The sequence below is a fragment of the Lates calcarifer genome, linkage group LG5, assembly GCF_001640805.2.
Source record: "Lates calcarifer isolate ASB-BC8 linkage group LG5, TLL_Latcal_v3, whole genome shotgun sequence".
NCBI classification, from domain to species: Eukaryota; Metazoa; Chordata; class Actinopteri; family Centropomidae; genus Lates; species Lates calcarifer.
The window spans coordinates 26,196,602-26,219,391 of NC_066837.1; the positions used below are offsets into that span (position 1 = coordinate 26,196,602).

Genomic DNA, 22,790 nt, shown 5'->3' on the forward strand with positions numbered 1-22,790 from the left:
CTGTACACCACTGTAGTATTTTAAGAGCAGCTGGAGTCTGCTCTTAAACTTCACCAAGAGCCCACTGTCACCGTCGCTGATACAGATAATACCGTACTTGTAAAATAGTGGAAATTGAATTAGGCAATGATTGGAGGCAAAATCTTGTACAGTCTGCACTGTTTCAGTTCATCAGAGTTGTTTGTAGGTTTGTAGGTTTGTTTTCATTCTATTACACATATTTTATTTATTTACAATTAATATCTTGGGAGAATATTAAAAGTGATTTCCCCCACACCCCACACATACACACAGTCCTGCTCCAGGACTGCTGTAGTGATGTCACGCTGACAGGCGTGTAATATTATTTTTGTACGGCATCACAAAAGTATGAACATGGTCTTTGGCCACTCTAGCACTTGATGACAAACCACTGGTGCATATTGTAAATCAAATTGTAATTCAGTGCACCCTGAATCTGACTAATTGGCAGCAAACCAGAAACCATGGCTCCGACTATAGAGAGTGTCCATGAGATCATGTAGGTATGTTTACTACCATGCAAATGCTGGGCATTAAACTGTGTGTAACCTGTATAGAGAGAGACAATAGTTTCTTACATATATGGACATTTATCACCCCTGTCACTGGCTCTGTAGAGCATCTCTCATCATCGCTTTCCTTATTACTACAATCAAAACTGCTTGTTTTGCATACAAGTGAGTGCTCAGTTTTTTAATTGTGAAACAAGTTATTACTTGATGTTTCATCCAAAATGAATTTGGACAAATAACCCAGGCGACACTGATAGCTGATTGCTCTGAAATTGCGTTTAAATAATGCATTCATAGTTCAATGTCAAGATGCTGAAGCACGTGCCAGAAAAATTGAGCCAAAGCTCAGTGGGGTCACTGGAGACATGAGCAACAGTGTGTTTGTGTATGTGTGTGTTTGTGTGTGTCTGTGTGAGACTGGCACAGCAGATGGTGACAGAGCAGACTTCAGCCAGACAGGAGAAAGCGAGGTAATCTGCCCCTGGACCTCAGGGGGATTCAGGTCCTCATGGCTCTGCAGCTCAGCAACAAACTGCACTTCAGAGAACAGATATAAGCAGAATATAATATATAGTTTGTATGAGTTATTATGCATACTTTTTACCTGACCAGCTTACAAAAAAATCAATTAGTACCTGTGTACCTAGACAATTAAAAATAAAGGCAATAAGAATTAGGACACTACTTGTTTGTTTGATTAGTAAAACACACACAGATATAAACAAGTAAGTATTGATATATATACACATAAGAGCAAGCAGATCAATATTATTGATTGGTGTTATAATACGGAAACAGTTTTTGGAACTCTATCAAGTGTTAGTTGAAAACATTGTAAAATGTATTAATGTGTTCAATATACATTTCTGTATATTTTTATCTTCATTCATAGTGGTTACCTATGTCATGCACTTATTATCTCTTAAGATTGATTGATGACTTGATGCTTAAACCTCAAAGGGGTCAAAGGTACTTTCAACACTTGACTAACAAAAATGAGATCATGGACAAATCATTAACAATGCCCTTTACCATGTTCATAAATATTTGAATGATTCATGATGCATGGCATACAGGTTGGCATCAGCTCTAAAGGGCAATTACGTTCTAAACCGCGTGAGGACTATACTTGAGAGCTGTAAGTATATCATATTCAAGATACTGTAAGTGATGATGAGTGATTCTGTTTTCAGAGAGTTACTGGAGGACTGTGGAGGTGACATGTCCAACCTACTGGTGCTGACACACCCTTATGTCCCTGAAAATGTATTTAGTTCAGAGGACTTGTTCTCCTGAGCTCGGCTTGCAGCTGTGTACATCTTCCACCTACTTTGTACTGGCTCCAGTCACACTCCATAACACTAACCATACCTGTGTATTGTATAACAGAAAGCACATTAGGCATTTGAATAGAGGATGTTCTTGGGGACAGTACAAAGCCTAGGAGAAAGTGCTGCCTGAGAGTCTTACATGAGGGCTGAAAAACTCTACTTCCTTGAAAAGGTCTTCTTTGTTTTGCCTCCTCATTATCCTGAAGATAATGATTTGCACACACACACACACACACACACACACACACACACACACACACACACACACACACACACACACACACACACAGCGATCACACCATGCACACATAACATCACACAGTACGTTTCCTCTGTTAATGTGATTTTGTGTGTGTGTATGCAGTATCAGCCTCCCTTGGAGGCTCCATTTTTACAGTTTGTTTTGTACACTGGCCAGGGGCCTGCAGTGGTCTGGCACAGCTCCACCACTTCATTTGCTGAGGAGACTTATTCTATGCAAAATAAGAGCCCTGTTCTGGAGACAACAGGGAGAATAAGATGAAAAAAAAAATGTTTTGTTCCTGAAAGGGGAGAATATATTTAACAGGGCGGTGCTCCTGTCTACCTCACTGAGTGCTGTACAGTAGAGCTCTTTGTCTGAGCTTTCACTTCAATAGCAAGATACGTATTAATGTATTTATGTGGGTTAATTAGACACTGAGATGAACAAAAGTAAAAAGAAAACCTCATTTTCAGTCCAGCAAGTGAAAGCTCTAGTTCAATTCACTTGATTAGAGGGAACAGCTCATGTTACTATAGTATACCTACAATACACTCAAGTGTGTTCTGCACATTTCCCAGGATTGCTCCAGAGAGACCAGTGGCATCCTTACCAAGCATCCAAACTATTTCAGCTGGCCCCTCCTGCTATAGAAGTACATTGGTGTGGCACCAAAGTTCTATAGGTTTGCTGAGCTCCTCACCAGATTACATGAATTTCTGTAGTGGCTATGGAGACCTAGCTTCTCTGTGCCTGGGTTACTCTCCCTTCTCTTTGGTAAGAAGTGAGCAGTAGCAGCTGTGCATGTTGGGCAGGAGGTACTGACAAAGCAGACCAAAACACTGCAGACCCTGGCAGTGGAGACTTGCTCTTGGCAGGTAGAATGGGATCTCTGTGGGAGAAGGAGTTAGAGCTGGTGGAGAGGTACCAAGCAGACATAGCTCAACTAGACATGCAGTGTCAGCTATGAAACCAGACTCTCTGATACTGAGTAATACCGTATTTCTTCTACTGAGTTGCCCAGGATGAGTGCTGCACCAGGTTTCAGGACAAGAGTGTTACATATGTGTGTGTAAAGGCACATCATCATCATCACATTCAAAGTTCAGACATCAGCTTTATAACTGTTCACTCAAAACACAGACAGTAATTTTCTCACAACAAATTTAAGATTGCAGATCTGCAAATTGCAAATTTCTTTTTCTTGCTTCTGTGGTAACATTTTATAAATCTCATCATACCTGGGGTGATATCTTGTACCAGGATCGGGGTTTGGGATGAGAGAGTGAGGCCATGAGAGTTAAGGATTGGGTCGCGTTGAATCTGAACATTAAAGCGGAAGGGGTAATTCCTCTGATCAGAGCCACTGGACTCTGCTGTCTTTCCATCCACTGCAGCCCGGTCTCTGGAGAGAAACAGGTGAACAGAAAAAAGCTGGAATTTTGAATGACATTCAAATCTGCTCTGGCAATTTGTTCAGTTCTGTGGTGAACAACTGCCAAAAAAAGAATAGATAATATTGAAAAACATAGCACAGATAGAAAAAGCTAATTCAAATAGCTTTTTGGGTCACTAATGTGGACATGATCTCCATACTCTCACATAGGCTCCACCCCCAACACTCAACAACGACATATAGGCAAGATGAAATGGAGGATCTAACTAATCAATTTGAATAAGAGAGTTGGTTTACCTGGTCAGCGAGTGAGACCTGCTGCCTAAGTCTCTGGACCGTCTCAGCCATCGTCCCACCACCTGTTCCACCCGGCTGGTCCTACGGGATGGGGAGCGGCTCCTGTCCTGCACCTCCATTTACCTGTCACATGAGAGAACATTAAAGGAATCAAAAATACTGAATAACTGGCATTGTGTAATGTCATGAAATGTTTTGTGCTGTTTTGTGTTCTATGAGATATTTACAATCAGGATATAACATGTAATTTTAGGAAACTGCAAATTGTAACGCTTGAGAGACACAGGCAGACACACACTCACACAGACATTAAGGCCTGGCAGTAGGACCTCTGGGTATCAGACATGGACTGGGGCCAACAGTGATGTCACCTGTGGCTTCACACAGCCTTACAGGCTCTCAGCCTGAATTATGAGCCAATTGCTTGCATTTTGCGTTCAAATATCAATAAACATCAATATCACTAGTCCCTAATTTCCAATAATGATCATGTCTCTTTTAAATGGGTCCCCGTTGGGTTTGCTATGAGGTTGGTGGTTGTCATAAATGACTGTTGACAGGCTCTGGTGGTTGGTGAGTTGGATGTAATGGACATGGGTTGCCTCTGGTGTCTGTGGGGTTTAGTCAGGCTAATGCATGGGCCCACAGTAGTGAGTCAGTGCCTCTCTGTGGAACCTTGCAATATTTCACATCATTCTATATCAGCTTACGTATGCTTACAATGGCCTACAGACTTCAGCAAATGTTAACCATGACGCCTTTGTGGATTTTCATTACCTGTCCACACTGACCATGATGTGATTAACCTCAAACATGATTACACTGTAAGAGTTGGTGGACTAATCCACAGTTCTTGCATTCAAAAGTACAGTCAAAGCTGATATGTAGCTTCAGCAGTCTGAACACATAGCAATCTCTGCCGTCATTTCTTTTTTACAGGAGACAGTCTCCTCAATCCCTCTTAATATTAACTCAAAACTTTTAAAAAATGGAACCTATCCTTTGAAGGCGCAATATGTATGTTTTTGCTATCGCTACATAACCAACATTAGCATTAACAGCTGTTTACTTCAGCCAGTGACTCACTATTACAAAGTCTTAGACCAGAGACCATTTCACAGTTTTCCATAAGTTTGGTGTTGAGAATTTTATGGGCGGGTCTGAAATAGTGGCTCGTTGATGCACTGGAGCCACCACTCAGCATAACCCTGCCCTGAAAACGTTATAAACAGCAGCCCTGCATTAGCCTCAGTGCTTCTCAGCAGCTCAGTCATCGCTTTATTTAAATTTTCAAAGGCAGTAAGAGAAGGTAGATTAATTTAGTGAAGAGCGATAATGATGGAGAGCTGAGGAACACCACCAACAGCCGTCTCTGCAGTGACCGTTTCACTCCGGTTAGTTTAACAAACTGTCATCGGAGACAATGGAAATTCACTGATAATCCATTGTCACTTTTGAACAGGGCAGAGCCGACCGTCTCCCTCCCCAGCCTTCACCCTCCTGTCCTGCCGACATTGCTCACTGTGTATGTGTGTGTGTGTCCTGAAGATGAGGGATCAAACTGGTTAGAGTAAGGCTGTAACACACTTTTTACCATAATAATACACTTGTTATTACGCAGTTAGTTTATTATTAGTGTGACAGGATTATACTTGATTTTCCTTTATTAATAAAGATCAGTAATATAACTGTATAAACAGTACAACTTGTTTCTTGAGTCCTTGAAGACAGATCAACAAAAATGTATTTTCTACACATTTCAAATCAATAAGAAATTGTCCTCAGGTTCTGAACTTGACTCTGGCTCTGGTGGCTCAAACATGTATGGCTGTACAACTCCAAGGCGGCTAGTATCCATTTTTCAGGTCGTGGTGCTAGCAGGGTGCTAAAAGGATGCGAACTGTCACTGTGATGCAGCATTAGAGCGGGCGTGGTTTCAGCACCTTCAGTGGACACACCCCCAGCCTCTCAGGGCAGAGACAGCTCCTCATTTTGTCATGATTTTGAAACCTAATTTTATATATTTTAACCATTCAAATTTTGCTCAGTGGTTATTAGCACATTTTTCTGTGCTGTGACTAACTCAGAATAGCATTACTATCACTGCTTTAAACAGACTGTAACTACCAAACAAACAAATATCCAATAAAATGTGTATTTCATGATAAGGAAGCTAAGGAGCGCACACACAAAAAGTTGTTTTCTCTTTATAGTGAGTGATGAGTGCATCACTTACCAAAAATTGGCAACTTGCAGCTTTATGAGCAAACTAGCATAGGCATATCAGGGTCTAAACATTAGCATGCAATACTAGAATACTAGAAAGCATCTGCTCTAAAAAAGACAGTCTCAGTCTCGCACTTTCTCTCTCTCACATGCACACATGGTCAGACAAAGACTTGGTCATTACCTGTTACCCGATACCCCTTTCACATCATCAAAGACTGAATCTACTAGACTGTGGCTGGGAAAGAGATACTCTGATAGTGAGCATTCATGTAGAATCACCTCACTATGAATGACAGATGGAAAGGAAAGGGAGTGAATGAGCGAGTGAACGAATGAATGAATGACTCATTGATTTTAGTAGTTAATAAATCACATAGTGGGCAAAAGGGGTGAATGGATAAGTTATTATGGAAAAACAGATGGATGCTATTAGATCATTGAAAAATGAATGAATGAATACAAGGAAGAAAATATGAATGGAGCTCCCAAACCACAAGCAGTGGAGTTGTTGTTGGAAAAAGCTTTGTTAAAAAGGGTAATAAGAGGAAGATGGATGCATCCATGAACACTTCCCTGATGGAGGGAATGAATGAGTGAATGATCTAAGGCAGCCTGCTGTGTCCCTCAGTGAGCAGCTGCAGGAAGGAATCTCCCCCAGAAGGACGCTGCTGCTGATGGACATTAGCACCATCCATTAGAGAAAACAAGAGGGTGGGGAGGGGAAAGAGAGCAAGGGAGGGGAGAGGAGAGGGAGAGTTAGATGTCTAAATAAACAAAAGAGAAAAAGAAAAGAAAGGTGTGGGTGTACAGTACATCATCAGATACAGTATGATGTGACTAGCACAGGAAACTGAATGAGAGGAGGACAGAAACAGTGTGATAGCAGGTGAGGAAGGAGGAGGACTTAGTGATGAAAGTGGTGAGTGACACAGCCAGACAGCAATGTCTCCTGGGGAATCTTGAGTCATAAGCACATTATCCATCCATCTGTCTGTGAATACCCCTCTCCTGCTTCTGCTCACTTCCTTTTCATCCTATCTGCCCCTCACTTCTCCCTCTTCCATATCTCACTCTTCCTGTTTGCTTTGCTCGCACTATCTCACTTCTCACATTACTGAGACACAATGCAGAAGTGTACTCAGGTTTGTTAGGGTCAGAATAATCCAACTAGCTCACCAACATGGTGACCTCATGGGTGAAATGGATACATACACAAATATAAAGAAACATAATGGCCCCAAAGCTCTGAAATTGTCAATTTCCAGAAGATTAACTTCCTTCTAAAAGTGGATAATCAGGGATAGATTATGGGCAAATGGCTGTGTATTTCAAATGTCAAATACTGGGACAAAGCCCTCATACACGGCCAATCCCTTCTAATCCCATAAACATGTTTTCCTTCCTAAGTGGCTTTGATTGACTATACTGATGAAGTACAAGCCCAGCAGTCTGATCAAATCCACTGTGGTACAACAGTGTTGAGACAGCATAGCAATTCCCGTTCTGCAACCACAGTGTTCGAGGCAAGAGATCAGGGCAGGAAATGTTGCCAGATTTCTTTTTAAGGGTGTAACATTAGATGATGCTGGGAATATCATACTGTACTTCCTTCTCACTTCAAGCACAAGACACACTGCATTTCTCAACCTTACACTATATAAATATTCTTACATCATGCATCCATTGCTGACTCTTGCAATCCTTACCACTGGTTTCTCATAATGTAAAGATGGATGTATTTTCTCTTTCCTCTGTACTTATTGTTATCCCTTTATGAGAGATTGAGAAATTTATGAGCCATAAAACAGAATTTGGTGGGTAGAGGGTTTGTTACTGGTGCTTTCACCCCCTGTAGTTGTAGGTGGGTGTACCTCACCCACCACACTAAACAACATGACACACTGTTGCCCTTCTTATTACTTTAGTGTTCACACAGACTTATTACAAGCAAAGTCACAAAGTTACAGTTGCAGATTTACTGTACCTTATGCATTTATTTTTTCTTCTCCGACTGCGACTGGACCTCAAATTTGATGATTAATTTTGATAACTAACAGCTTGAAACCAGGCAGAGACAAGACAAGGTCGAGGATGGTTACTTAGTAAAAACAGAGTTTTCTGCCACTGATGGCAAAAATGCTGATAATTTGGTCTGACTTTTGAACGTTTGGGTTCGACGTCTATCCATCTATGACTATGATTTACACTTAACAGCGAGTTGTCAACCTGTCTCCTTCCGCTCCTGTGTGTGGACGCGATTGCAGAGACTCATGTGAAACAGGAAGTAGGGAGAAAAACGCAAACGCAAACAGGTGGTGTCGGGCATTTTTTTCCAACCAAGTTTAGATGATGCCACGCCCACTTTTGACATGACAAAAGCCCCAAAGTCTGCAGTCCCATGGAAACTATATTCTCGCAGGCCCAGCAAAGTATAACAACTACAGTGGCTTGGACAACAGGAAAACTCAATCTTCATCAAATATTAGATTGCAATAACCATTAGGGTTGAATGATTTTGGGAAATATCTAATTCCAATTTTCTTGACAGATATTACAATTGCAATTTGATTTGAGATATAATTTTTGAAAGTCAAGCTTCAGCTCAGCATTCACTGTATACAGTTGTGAAAAAAGTACACCCTGTTTGAATTCTATGTTTTTACATATCAGGACATGATACAAAATCATATAGTCCTTAGCAGACATGACATTAAACCATATCATTATCTATTTAACAAAAACTAGGCCAAAATGCAGAAGCAGTGTGTGAAAAATTAAGTACATCCTTACTGCTTTCATAGGAATTAAGAGGGTAAGTAGCAGCCAAGTGCTGCTGATCAAATGCCTTTGATTGACTGATCATCAGCAAGTGTGAGCACCTCTATAAGAGCAGAAGTTCTGGCAGTTTGCTGGTGTGGAGCATTCAGATGTATGTTAACACAATGCCAAAGAGGAAAGACATGAGCAATGATCTCAGAGAAGCAACTGTTTTTCACTGATTTTCAGAACATTTCCAGACAATCTGAAGTCCATCATTCTACAGTGAAAGAGATTATTCACAAGTGGAAAACATTCAAGACAGTTGCCAGTGTTCGCTAGCTAGCATGCTAACTAACAAATTCTGTCTCATCTGATTAAGAGTAAATTCACTGAATTTAGTGCCCCATGCGCTTGTTTTCCAAGCTACTGCAGCTGTCATACTTTGTGGGACCTGCATGAGTGTGATTTCCATGTGAATGCAGCCATTGAGGTTTCTGATGTTTTGTCGAGGCTTTCATCACAATTATTTAAACTGGGTTGAAAAAAATGATAGATGCTGATAGGTCCCACAATCCACCTTTGGCTTGTGTAAATTAAAAGTAGTTCCGCTTTGGAATTCATGTCTGAGTCCATTTGTCTGCACCAGAGTTTGAATTACATCCAAAAGTAACAAAATGTACCAGAGGTCTGCACAAAGCAAGCTATGCCCCAAAGTAATGCTTCTGTCCAACACTCTGCTAGTGTTCCACAACTACACAGTTAAGCTGTGTATTAGTTAGTTAGTTAGTTAGTTAGTGTGTTACTCTGAGAATGTTAAAACTGAAAATCTGCTTCAGTGGATTTCAAAGGACGAGCCTGACACTTGGGGAAATGCACTTTGTTTGTCCTTTTGCCAGAAGCTGCTGGTACAGAGACAGGTACAGGACGTGTTTATCTCAGTCAAAAGCAGAAGTAAAAAAAGTAAAGAGCTGCTGTTGTGTGTTGTGTGTGTGTGTGGACAACAAAAACTGTTACATTCTATATATTTTATAATTTTGTGCCATAATTATAAAATATGTGTAGAAGCAAACCTTACAGACCTTCAATACAGTGGTTTGCAACCTGGCAATATCTGCATGTGAACCTCCACCACATGTTTAGTTCAGTTTTTAAAGCCTAAAATTATTCAGAAAGACAGTGAATTATCCATTGATGCACAGGAACAAAGGCACATTTTTGTGTTGTAGAAATCCACACCTGTCAGTTATCTTGTCAAGAAGTTAAACAAGTTAAACAAGCGGAGGTACATCTTGACAAAATTAATTTAATCATTGGCTCAACACTACAGCATGTGCTACCAGGTACTTGCACTACCCAGTGACCTACAAATATTTATTTCAGTTAATTTAATTTCTTAATTAAATTAAATGATACAATGTAAACACAATGTGAAAGTGGTACAGAGATGGGCTCGCTCCTTTTCTCTGCTTCCAGTATTTGTAGGCTTGTTAGAGATTAAATTCATATTTTTTCATATCGTTTATCTTATGATGAGACTACAAACTGTACTAACTGTAATTCCCTGTACTCATGTAACCAGACACCAACATATGCCCTGTGCATATTGTTCTCTCAGTTTCAGTTGTAAAGTAAATGTTATCAAAAAATCTTTTCCTTCTGATCCTTCCTTTGATTTCATTCAGATTGCCATCTGTTGTCTGTTGTCTTTTTACGTGAATGTTTTGCTGCTATCCCTTTATTCACCATGCAATCCCCAGCTTGTGTCCCTCTCCCTCGCTGTCTATTAGATTACTGTTTAGCTGTGGAATCAGATTTCTCACATTTGTTTGTTTCTCTGTGCCTCTAACACAACTGCAAAGAGAATTATACATCTCGAATTTCTTACTATGCCATGCTAAATTGTCTTTCGTTTCCAACATAATCCATAATTCATTTTGTAATGACAGTCTAAAATTTGTATGTATTTCAAAAAATACTTTAGATATGAACATCTTTCATGGTTCCATGTTGATGGCTGTATTATTCTGTCCACACCCACACAGCTGGGACAGCTCGACAGTACTGCCAAGGGCACATTAAGTCACGTTTGAAGTTACTGGCATACTGAACAAATTCTATCACAATGATTCACACCATAACTACATCTGTTATAAACAATATCTTAATATGACACATAAGAAGAACAATATAATTGTGTTTTGAAGGATTTGTTTGGTTCATTATTTTACATGTCTGATGGTACAGTGAATGTGAATACATCAGTTTTACTAAGACCATGGATGCCCTTTACCCATAATTTTTCCTTTTTAATTGTGGTGTGCTGCAGGACTGTCAGTAACACTTCCTTTTCTGCACCCACTTTCTGCAGGGTGAGTTACCAAAATAATAAACAGGTGCAGTGTAGGTAGGTGTTTCTCCAATCAAACAGCTTCACTTGAAATATCTTGATGTCCTAGACATGATGTTATGTCTAGGAAAAATGGTCACCAGTAACAGTTCTTCCATCTGAGATCAAGCTTAAATTCTGTGCTCCTCTTTATAATAACTCTGTGACCCACTGAAAATAAAATACACAGTTATAGTATGTGTAAATTATTAGCACAGCTGGGCCATATCTTTTGTTAATCAATCCTCTACTCGATTCAAAACACTGGTAAACTTTAATTGGTAATCTAAATGCTGATTATGAAGCTAATGTCAGCCTAGGGTGCTGCTTGGCTTGCACTCCTACCATTAAGCTTGCGTGAATTTAACTGACTGAGCTATTTGGCTTTGCTTTTTCCAGTTAATAGAGTTTGCAAACTTGTCTTTTTACTCAACATTTTGATATTTATAATACAAAATGAATATTAATATAGTGATCATACCACAGTTTCTTTATTTCAGTTGGCACACCTCTCTTATGAAACTGTTGCTTGAAACTCCATGTTGGATTTTCCATTTAATGCTGAGACACTTAATGCTGAGACACACACACACACACACACACACAAGCTTACTAATGGGGCTGCAGCAGCACTTACAGATGATCCCTGACTGCCTGCACTTACGCACTCTCTTATACATTCACTTGGTCATCTGCTTTCTCTTTGTCTATATTCTTCTCTGTATCTTTGCAGTTTCATACATGTACAGTCTTAGTAATGTATAGTGTAATTCATGCTAGTTTAGTGTAGCGTTTCCTAGCCTTACCTTTTCCCCAACAGTAAACTCCCTGACTCCCTGTTCACATTATATGTTTTTGCAATAATCGTGACTCTGACTCTGAGCTGTGCAGGTAATCCTGCCATTGCCAGCCATGTAAGCCACTGATATCACAAATCACATCACAGTTTAATGGAACTTTATGTAAGATATGTAAATTTAACTTTACTACTAAGCTCTATCAGCCTCCAGGTAATCAGTTCATATTTATTTATTTCTGACAGAAATCTGAGGGTAAACATCATCAGCACCGCCTGACCCCTTTTACTGGGGCATGTGCCCCAGTATAAATTAGCTGTGCCCCAGTATAAATGTCCACGATTCATTTTCAACAACAATAAATGTTTATCATTGCATCAATTCAGGTAATTACAGCATACTGACTGGAAAAGAATAGATGTATTTCTACTCAGACGTGTAGCAAGAGTGTTGCCTCCAAATAAAGCTACAGCCTATGTCACTGTGCTTGGGCAGCAGATGAACTACAACACACACACAGCTTCCCCATGTGTTGGTGCATGAGGTCTGGTAACGTGACACAACAACAGTCAGGTTTTATTTTATTTTATTTTATTTTTTTATGAAAGCACATGACCTCACAGTAATTGAAACATTATCGCCTGACTTCTGTAGTGCATTTGTTATTATTTGGATCTAAGAATATGCTTTTTCAGCCATAGTACATGTTGAGAATGTTCATGTATGTTAAAATAAATATGTTCATACAGTCATTAATATCTCTACATTATTACTTTTACTAGTAGTAGTTTTAGTATATACATCAGTGTGTGTATGTAAGTAAGTGGCTTATTTAATCATTACAGATTACCTGCTGAACAGTCAGTATGTTCGTGTTGTCATGGTGAACATGTTAGCATGCTGATGTTAGAGTTTAGCTTCAGGCAACACAGAGCTGCAACCATGGCTGCAAACACTCACTCTCACCATATTTAATTTCTTACAACAGCCATTCAAAGCAGCTGAATCATGATTGTTTTAGCTTTTAGTTTATATTTAGGCTGGTCAAAGCGTGGTTAAGGTTAGATAAAGCCTGTGGTCATTGAAAAATAAAGGAAAAGCAATGCAATGACGGAAATAGGGATGTATAGGGATGTATAAAATATTTAACCAAAATTTCAACCAAAATCACAATTTGTATCCTATCAGGTGGTTTGTAGCCTACAAAAGTGAGATGCAAGTTGAAGCCCCAGTCTCTGATATAAAAGCCCTGTGATTTGTACCGTGACTTAGTATAGAAACGTCATTCATTCATCTGAACTTGACTTTTAAAGAGTGGCAGCCCAAAGGTACATCAAAATATTTCATAGGAGACAGGGTTTAGTACAGCATATGCTGAAACAAGCATGACTCACAATTTGATACACAACTTTTGCATAATGCTCTGAATACACACACACACACACAGAGCACACACACTAACATACAGCACAGGCAAATGGGATTACAGAGTGTGTCTGCAGGCTGTGACAGTTTGTGCGTCACTACCTCTGAGCCAGATTAGACTGAGCTTCACCTCAACCTTACAGGTCTGTTGAGGTTAACAGACTGAGACTGGCTATATCTATAACTCACACACAGGTTTACTACTCACTTACACTTTCACTGTCTGACCTCTAATCTTGTCAACTTTCCATTTGTGTATGCATACAAACAAAATCTGTTTCACATTTGTATTTAGCGATTCAGAAAGACAGAAAGACACACTCACCTACTCTCTGCCCTGTGTATCAGGGCTCCATGAAGGCACCAATTACAGCCCCGCTCTTCTCTCCGTCTGTCCATTGCTCTGCTGAAGAGGACCAGGGTGACTTGTCTTCATCTCCTGATGGCAGGGATACAACGTCAGAATTAAGAGTTAGGCTTGCTGTAGTCTTAATCACAGTCACAGTCATTTCACACAACTGAGGAAAGGCTGTCAGATAGATCTATGGAGACATACACAAGCAGAAAGATGTTGATGTGTGCTGTAGATAGACAGACACAGACACATGAGTGCAGGTGCAGAAGTATTGTTATCTATTATGTGACTGTTCATGCACTACACACGATTTTCATCTGAAAGGAAGGGAAAGCTATGATGAAGGGTGTGAACAGTGTGTGTGTGTGTGTGGGAGGGGCTTTCCTCTTCATTCACATGCACAAATCAGACAACTCTGTAATCATCACAGAGAGGGAGAAACAGAGTGTGAGGAGCAGTACAGAGGGACTATCCCATCAGAGAGTTTGATAGGCAGACACAGACGACGACAGAGAGGAGGTTCGTAAAAGAAGTATGGAGTGGGAAATGACAGGAGGGAGGAAAAAAAAACTGTGATGTGAGTCGAGGGATGAGAGGATGAAGACAGACAGACAGACGAGGCGAAGAAGACAACAGGGCTCCATCGCAGCAGGATGGGCCTGCCCGGGCTGCCTGGGTTGCTTGTGCTGTTTGTGGAGTCCCACTTGCCCCTGCACTGCTCCAAACACCATCCATATTTAATGAGGCCCTTACAAAGCCCTGGGAAAAGAGATGCTGGGAACTCTTCTGTCCCCCATCCCTCCCTCCCACCTCTGCATTCCCACCATTCAAATTCTCACCCCTTAGTACTTTTCTCTTTCATAATTCTCCCTCCTCTCGCTGCTTCCGGTTTTCTTTCTGAGCTCCTCTGAATCTGTCTCTTTTCATCATTCTTTAGTTATTTTTAAAGACTGATTGTTTCCTCCAGCTCCTCTGTGACTCCAGCGCCTCCCTGAGGTGCGACGGGGTGTTAAGCAAGCACACAACGCTAAACTATTAGCTCGGCATGAGGCTGCAAGTGGAGTATTTGCTTAATTTTAAGAGCACGACTGCTTTTTTAAAAAAAACAGAGAGGAAGTTGGGCAGAATCAGCTGTGTTCTCTCAGCCACAAAGAAACAGCCTGTGCTGCCGTTCTCTCTTTTCTCTCTTGTACTCACTCGCATTCCAAAACAAATTGAGGCACATGCCCTTTGTGATTGTGTCTATGTGTCTATGTGCAACGATGTGTTTGATTTTATGAGTGTATGTATGTTATGTGAGTGAGGGGATGAAGTTTGTGTGTGTGTGTGCATGTGTGTGTGCGTGTTAGTCAGAGTGCTGCGTGCATCAATAATGTATCTAGATAATGCAGCCGCTTCACTCTACCAACAACTAACAGGCATACCGACGCACAGAGAGAGAGACAGAGAATGAGGGGGAAAGAGGAGGAGAGACATAGAGAGTGGGAAAGAGAGAGAGAGAAACACATGAGATAGCAAAGAGAGGAAAGATGAGAAAGGGAAATGTGAGCGCTACAAAAAGGGAGCAAGAAAACGGTGAGGGTATGATGGGCAGGGAAACCTACAGAACACATGCCGTTGTCATTGTATAAGGATGATGTGTTGTATAATGTTGCATTATGTGGAAATATAACTACATTCTGTTATTTTAAAAATCTGGGAACTTATCTTTCATGTAAACTGAGTATTAGATTTAAACAAATCAATAATAAAACAATACAGGTGAAAATCAGACTTATAAAATATTGTTTGCAGTGTAAAGCACTTTTTGGCAAAAAAAAAAAATGACTCACACTTTTATTTTTGGGGGTGAAAAGGGCCTCTGTACCACTATCCAGCTTAAAAAAAAGGCAAGTTGCAAATACTTAATGTTAGTTTATAACTAATTGCTCTAATTAACAGGAGATGCAAACTGTGTAACTTTGTAACATATCTGGCAGCTAAATCTGAAAGCTGACATTCACACCAGCAAATATTTTTAGTTTGGTGTTAATATGCTGATGACTAGTTACATACACGAAAACCTCCTCATTAATTTTTCCTCCATCTTTTAAGCACACCACTTGGATCAAGGTTTTTAAAAAACTGAACGTTGCAGTGCAGCTCTGGTCATACATCATCACAACACACAAAAACTGTCCTCCTGAAAAAAAAACAAGGTTACAGATCATCTGTACAGGCACCTTATTACAACCCAGAGTTGTGTTGGGACCTGTAGCAGCCATTGTAATTAGGATCAGTGCAAAGGACGAAGTCAGGAGACTTTGTATAAAGAGCGACAAAGTCTGTGTTAGGAGGAGGTTGAGGTATGTGGATACAACCTTATTTAGTTCTATATTGTTTAAAACCAGTGGTCATTGATGTTATAATAGTCATTAATGACAACGAGTACTTATTTAGAAGTATTTACTTTAAGCCATTATGTTTTCCTAAACCTAACCAACTAGTTTTGTGCCTAAACCTACACAAACAGTATCCATTACATAAGCATAACTGTGTGTTTATTATTGTAACCATGACAACAAAGTTCCAGTACACCTGCTGCTGTAGGTGAGCTATTGCAGGAGATGCTCCTATGGGGCATACTAGAGCAGAGGGACAAATATGGTTGCTCAGTGGTTTCATGGGTGATTTCATCATCATTACCCTCTTTTCTTCTTTCTTCTCCTCTTTCTATTACAGATACATACTCTCTTTGTTGCAAGGATGTCTTACTGTAAACACCTGCAATTAGTGTTTTTAGAGCAGGAGACACAAACTACCCAGGATGCTTGGGGACATGAAAGGGACAAAAAGTGTTCTGTTCCTCTGAAATGAATCATGACAGTGATTTTTACTGTGGCTGATCAGACTTCTAGTCAGGAAAGTTGGGTGGAACTATGCTGGGATTTACGTGATGCCACTAAAGTTTGTATATACAAATAAGAATATTACTAACTATAGCTATAGCTAGCTATAGTTTGTCAGCACAGTCAGTAATGTAGCAGACTTCTCATTCAGCTCAACAAATGATGTCATGTTACATTATTAGCTGGTTGGGGAGATGAATTACTGGAAATTAAATAAACAATGTCCCCATCTTTTACTCTCCTGGATTTTTCCCCTCATAATTCCCATCTGAAAACAAACCTTTACCAATAATGTCAATATTACTCAACAAAGAAACATGGAGGTCTCCTGACGAATAATACCAAAGATTATGTTATGATGTCATCATGTTTGGTATGTATGGAATATTACAGTGCCCACAAGCCTTATCAGCTGCTGTTCAGAAGGAGATACCAGAAGAGTCACAAACTAAGACTTCCAAGAATTATGTAAAAACACAGTATAACGTGATTGGCTGAAACACTCCAGTTGGGGGACACATTTTATGGCTTGGGTTTCTATCGAGGTTGCCATGTCTGCCTAGTTTAAGAGAATATAGGACTTCTTATCTAGACACCCTTTAGAAAATAAAGTTAGCAGCAATCTGTGCTGTTTTTTTTTCTTTTTTTGTGTTCTGTTGCTGTGTGAGTAATAGCCAGTACCCAGATACATCACAGATGAAACTGTCAGTCATCTACTTTAATTGCACCCTTTCTTTTTTCTCAGATTTATGTTGATGAAGTTTTTCTTGTTTTAAATCTCTTAAAACCACCTTCTGCTGCTGCCAGAAACATAGATCACATCAACTCCCTGAGCACCATTTTCTTCCTGGGAAAAACAGCAAATGTAAAATCTGTGATGAAACTGTCAATGTCATGGATTTTTTATAAATAAATGATAATTCATTCCATAAACCTTTGAAATACACATCATGGTCAGATTAATAACATCAGCCGTCTTTTACACTGCATGCATTTGTTAACTCCTCTGAAGGCAGCAGAGTAGAGCCACAATCCAATTAGCAGCTCACATCACAGTCAGACACAGACATACAAGCCTGTACACACACACAAACAAACAAACAATCCCTGTAACCTAATGGCCTTTTCAGGTAAATGCCTATCATTTAACTGACACCGACAGTAGGTGGCTGTGTGACAGAGTGTATGTATGTGTGATTGTGCATCTCTTAAGTCGCACATGCTAAAAGGTGAACCACAGCATATGTAATTTACATTAAGGTTACTCCACTTGAAGACAGCATTTAGAGATTTCTACAGATTAGCAGTTTTGTACACAGAGCCAAACAGAATGAAGGTTTACATGACATGTTGCATTTCTCTCATTAGCTGATTCATATTTCATTGGAATTTATGAGCATTGGGTCTCAGGGAGCAGAAGGTTGGCTTTGATTCAGAAAAAACATTTACATTCGATCTCCACTTCATCAATACAGCAAATGGGTGTTTGCGGCAAATATGAAAATAGGATACAAAGTAACACTGGTGCTATCATATTCATTCATGTGTATTTTTGTCTGTCTAATGTTGCAAAGTGCATTCCTAGTTATTTATGCCACAAACCCTTTTGTGAACTGACTGATGGCAAAAGCTTTAGATCATGAATCTCTTCTATCCTGTTAGTGAGATATCTGTCTACTAATACTGAGACTGAAGTAAAGGAGGAAGACAGAAACAGACATCATAGGCATCAGCTGTATTCAGGTTTTCTCAGTAAGATACAGACAAACAGCCACTGGCTTTACTCTTTATTAGAGTAATTAATCCACTGGCGTGAGCAATTGGATTGGGTCTAGTAAATGAAGTCCACTAATGACGATGATGTTTTTCACACCAGTTTACTTGATGTGTCTTCTGCCAAATGTTCTAACTGGCAATTTGAAAAATAGTTCTCATAAGCCTTTTGGTTACTTTATTATGTTAGCTTGTACAAACCAAGCATGTCAAGGAGAGAAATAAGGGCTGTCTTTAACAAACACAGTAAGCTGGAGTGGTCCACAAACACAGAGACTATCTACAAGAAGGGCTTCGGGCCGGCTCTACTTCCTAAGGAGGCTCAGGGCTTTCAACGTGTGCAACAAGATGCTCCACATGTTCTATCAGTCTGTTGTTGAGAACAACCTCTTCTTTGCTGTGGTGTGCTGGGGCACTGGCATCAAAGCAAAGAACGGCAACAGACTGAACAAACTGATCAGAAAGGCTGAGTCTGTTGTTGGCGCTAAGCTACCCACCTGGGAAGAGGTGGTCAAGGACAGAATGCTGGCAAAACTGCTGGCAATTATGGACAATCCCTCCCACCCCCTCCTCAAGTCCCTGAACACTCTCAGGAGCAGCTTTAGCATCAGACTCCTACAACCCAGCTGTCTGAAGGAGCGATACAGAAAATCGTTCCTGCCTAGTGCCATCAGACTTTTCATCTGGCCAGTCAAACCTGACAGCATGGAACTGCACTATTCACTTATTTAATTATTTAACTACCTAAACCTACAAAGAGCAAGCTGGTTATATGCTAGTATGCTAACTTCAGTAGAGGGTATGATCAAACTACAAGCAAAACATTGCCATTGCTCTCCACCATTGGAGACAGTTCTTGCAGAGGAAAGGAATAAAGTCTGATGCTAAGCTTGCAACGTTTGTCTAGGCTGGCAAGTAAACAGCTGTTCATGCAAATGTTGGCTGTGCATGTAGTGATAGCAAAATTTACAAATAGCCCCTTTAATGTTATCACTGCAGTTGTTCAAATCACCAATGAATGGATTCCAGGCCTACATAAAGCTATGTAACTGAGTAAAACTTGAACACAGAACTTAACTTTATTGACCATAGTTTTCCCCATCATACCAAAAAAGCACCAAACTGTGACTAAAGGACTGAGGTATGTGTATTACTACAAAAGTTGTATACTGTTTCACTTTTAGGTATTACACAGCAACACAAGTTATTGAGATAAAATACAAAGTAAAAGAAAGATCACTGAATCAGCAGGCAGGTATCAGTTTATCACCGATCTCTGTCCAATAAGAACTGATGGATATACTCTGATGAGCCACCTGCACTAAAAGTGTTTAAAGAATTATTTCTGCTGTTGTGGGAAAACCCTTTAATCAGGAGTTTCAGACTGAAGCCAAACCTGGCTGAAAATGCTGTCTATATAGCAAAGAAGATTGAGGTTGACCTAAAACCTTTTAGACCCTATTAGAGCAGTTCCTCTTCACCTCTTTACTTTATGACTCACCACTGTGCAGTAATAAGTCAGGGAAAGCTGGATTTTTTTATTTCTTTTTTGCTCCCACACCTTCATATCTTAAGATGTTTTGAGAAGCTTTTTCAGGGGCTTTACCTCTCACAATGTTAAGGTTTCAAAAGTATCTCAAGTTTAGCACAATGTGAGGTCTTATTTTGAGTTTTGGGGTCGAGAGTTCAATATGTTATTTCATTTTCGTTTGAAAAAATAACAAAATTTGACTCTGCTTCTTATTTTACCATTGAGTTTAAAGCTTTGAGGCTCTGACAGTGAAGGAGCTGAGGGAGATTTGGTTACATCAGGGACTAAAGCTGAACAATGCCCTTGTGTCTGCCTGTATGCATGCATAATTTCATGAAAAGCACTTTGTTAACATTGATCTTGAAACATGCTATACTAATAAACCTTATCATTATTATTGTTGTCATTTAATAGTAACGGCAATAATAATAATCTTTTCAAGTATCCATGTACATCATTTATGTCTGAAAGTGTGCTGCTATTAGTGTGTATGTACTGTATGTTTGTTTGTGTACACAGTTACGCACAAAGAGGTTGACAGACACACCCCAAGTTTTCGCTCAGTATTAAACTTGACAAATACGAAGCATCAAAAATGTAGCAGAGCCTAAAAATAACATCATAAATTAGTAAAGCCTGGGAGGGCCGTCAGAACGCTGCCGGCCTCATATTCTTCCTCTTCCTCTTCTGTTTCAATTCTGTGCTGAGAGTCAGGGCTTGCTTTGTACTCATGTCTCTTCATGAAACACAGCTACAAATCTACACTGTACACACCCACTGGTCTGGGCACATGCAGTTCACATGCAGATGGGAGTCAAGCCTCATGCACAGCACCTAAGAGTGCTACTTTGTATTAGGCATGTTAGCATATTACAATGGCACCAAGACAGTGTGCTGTGTTTCAAGAGGCTGAAGCATGATGCAGCAAAATATATGGCGCAACATCTTACTGTAAAATGCATGTAGTAGTGTATGTCTGTGTGTGTATGTCTATGTGTGCACACAGTTAAATGTGTAACTTTGTGGCTGTGCATGTTCCTGCTTGCAGTGATGCATTAGTAAAACATTTTGAATTTCACACAGACAGCGTGCTATTAGTTTATGCATCAATTCTTTAGCAGAAGTTAGAAAATGACCAGAGTCATTTGCTTTGGAAGGAGCCAGGGTGATGTCTCAGTCTGTATCTATTTAAATCGACTTAAGTGAAACATCTAGATCTCTAGGACCACCTTCATCAAACCTTCCAGTCGTTTCTCAGCCAGTTACTAAGCTTAAAAATCCCTTTTATCCACCTGCCTCTTCCCCTTCACGTACACCCCTCCTTGATCATGTAACGCCGGTGTACTGAGACAGGTAGTCGCTGAATGGGTGGTACCTTTCACCTGCACTCTCCCAGCTGGAGTGTGAGTGTTCTTTATTTTGGGGGGGTGGGGGTGGCATTTGTTCACTGACTGTATTATATATAAGAGTTGACTAAAGTTAATAACATTAGAGTTTTCATTTTTCTGCTTGTTAAACTATAAACTGGCAAACAGTGAGCTAGTGGAATAATGGACATTTGAGCACGTTACCTTTGTATTTCTCTTAACCAATCGAGCCAAAGCACCGTCATTTGCTAGCTAGCTTGCAGCGAGACAGTAAAGGGAAACAAATACAATTTCTATTGACAGATATCTGTATTTGGCACTTTTATATCTAGGCGTTAACCAGCCTAGTTGACTGTATATTAATTAGGTGTAAAGACCTTACTGAGTAGCGGGTATCCTCTCGGTAATCCCCTCCTGAGCGCAGGGCGGGCCGTCCCGACCGACCTGGACGTGGAACAACTTCGAAAAGACCCGCAAAAAAGCGGAACCTTCCTCAGACAGTGAGGAAGTCACTTAATCCATATCATCTGGCAGGTTCAGACAGCACGAGGAGCACGGCTTAAGATCCCCATTAGAAATAAAAAGGTGCGTTTGATAAAGTCCCAGAGCAGGTGAGCGCGCGAGATGCAGACGGGTGAGACGGACGCAGCTTAAGCGACGGTAATCTCCTCTCACTCCCTTAACACTCCTTCGTCTCTCTCTCTCTCTCTCTCTCTCTCTCGCTCTCTCTCTCTCTCTCTCTCACACACACACACACACACGAACGCGCGCGCACATAAAGTTTTAATAGTGATGATGAGGTCTTCGCTTCATAAAAAGAACTGTGGATACACACAGCGAGCTCACTATGCACACCTGCATCTCTCATTCTCTGTTTGTTTCTGCCCCTTGTGCGGATTTGAAGGCTACGTGCACGTGCTCGCGTGCGTGAAGACCGCAAGAGGCTGTGCTCTCACCCTGTGGAAACATAAACCTACAGTTCTTACAGTAAATATCCAGTAAACACAAACATCGACAACAAACAACTTTACCATGGTGTCTTTTCTTATTCTTATTTTTTCTTTAGAACTATGTGTCTGTATGTGACTCCGTGGCACGGGCATACGATAGATAGACAGATAGATACGCCGTTAATTGGCCTCTGTCGCCTCCTACTGGCGTCAGTGTTTTCCTGCCACTCACTACACTCTATTCAAATACATACACAACGTTCCTTTCAAGCTTGATTGTATTTCCAGTGGTCTCTGGTGGTTGGATCATTTGCTGCCAATGCATTATGGCCAGCTAAATAGTAAAGCATAAGTTATATTGGTATCAATGTTGGAGTGAGTCATGTTTGCTGCCAATGCATTAGCAGTATTGGAGTGCTTTATAATGGTGCATGTGGATATTTATAACTGTTGGCATCACATCTGGTTATGAGTACCTGTGATTTCTCAGTGTGGAGATTGCATGTTTCCCTGTACTGCATGGTTTCCTCC

General features: G+C 40.3%; 1 protein-coding gene across 2 annotated transcripts in view; it reads right to left on the reverse strand.

The window, feature by feature from the left end:
* Window positions 1-22,166, reverse strand: part of LOC108884576 (FERM and PDZ domain-containing protein 1) — a 36,638-nt gene extending 14,472 nt beyond the window's left edge. Inside the window, exons 1-4 of one of the 2 annotated variants that reach the window (XM_018678549.2) lie at window positions 21,692-22,166; window positions 13,721-13,834; window positions 3,799-3,921; window positions 3,347-3,510 (exon numbers count right to left, since the gene is read on the reverse strand). In XM_018678549.2, the coding sequence (XP_018534065.1) occupies window positions 3,347-3,510; window positions 3,799-3,917 (283 nt within the window). In that variant the 5' untranslated portion in view covers window positions 3,918-3,921; window positions 13,721-13,834; window positions 21,692-22,166. Of the gene's footprint in view, window positions 1-3,346; window positions 3,511-3,798; window positions 3,922-13,720; window positions 13,835-21,686 lie in introns of both variants that reach the window. The other variant, XM_018678548.2, reaches the window with a different exon arrangement.
* Window positions 22,167-22,790: the final 624 nt, after the last annotated feature.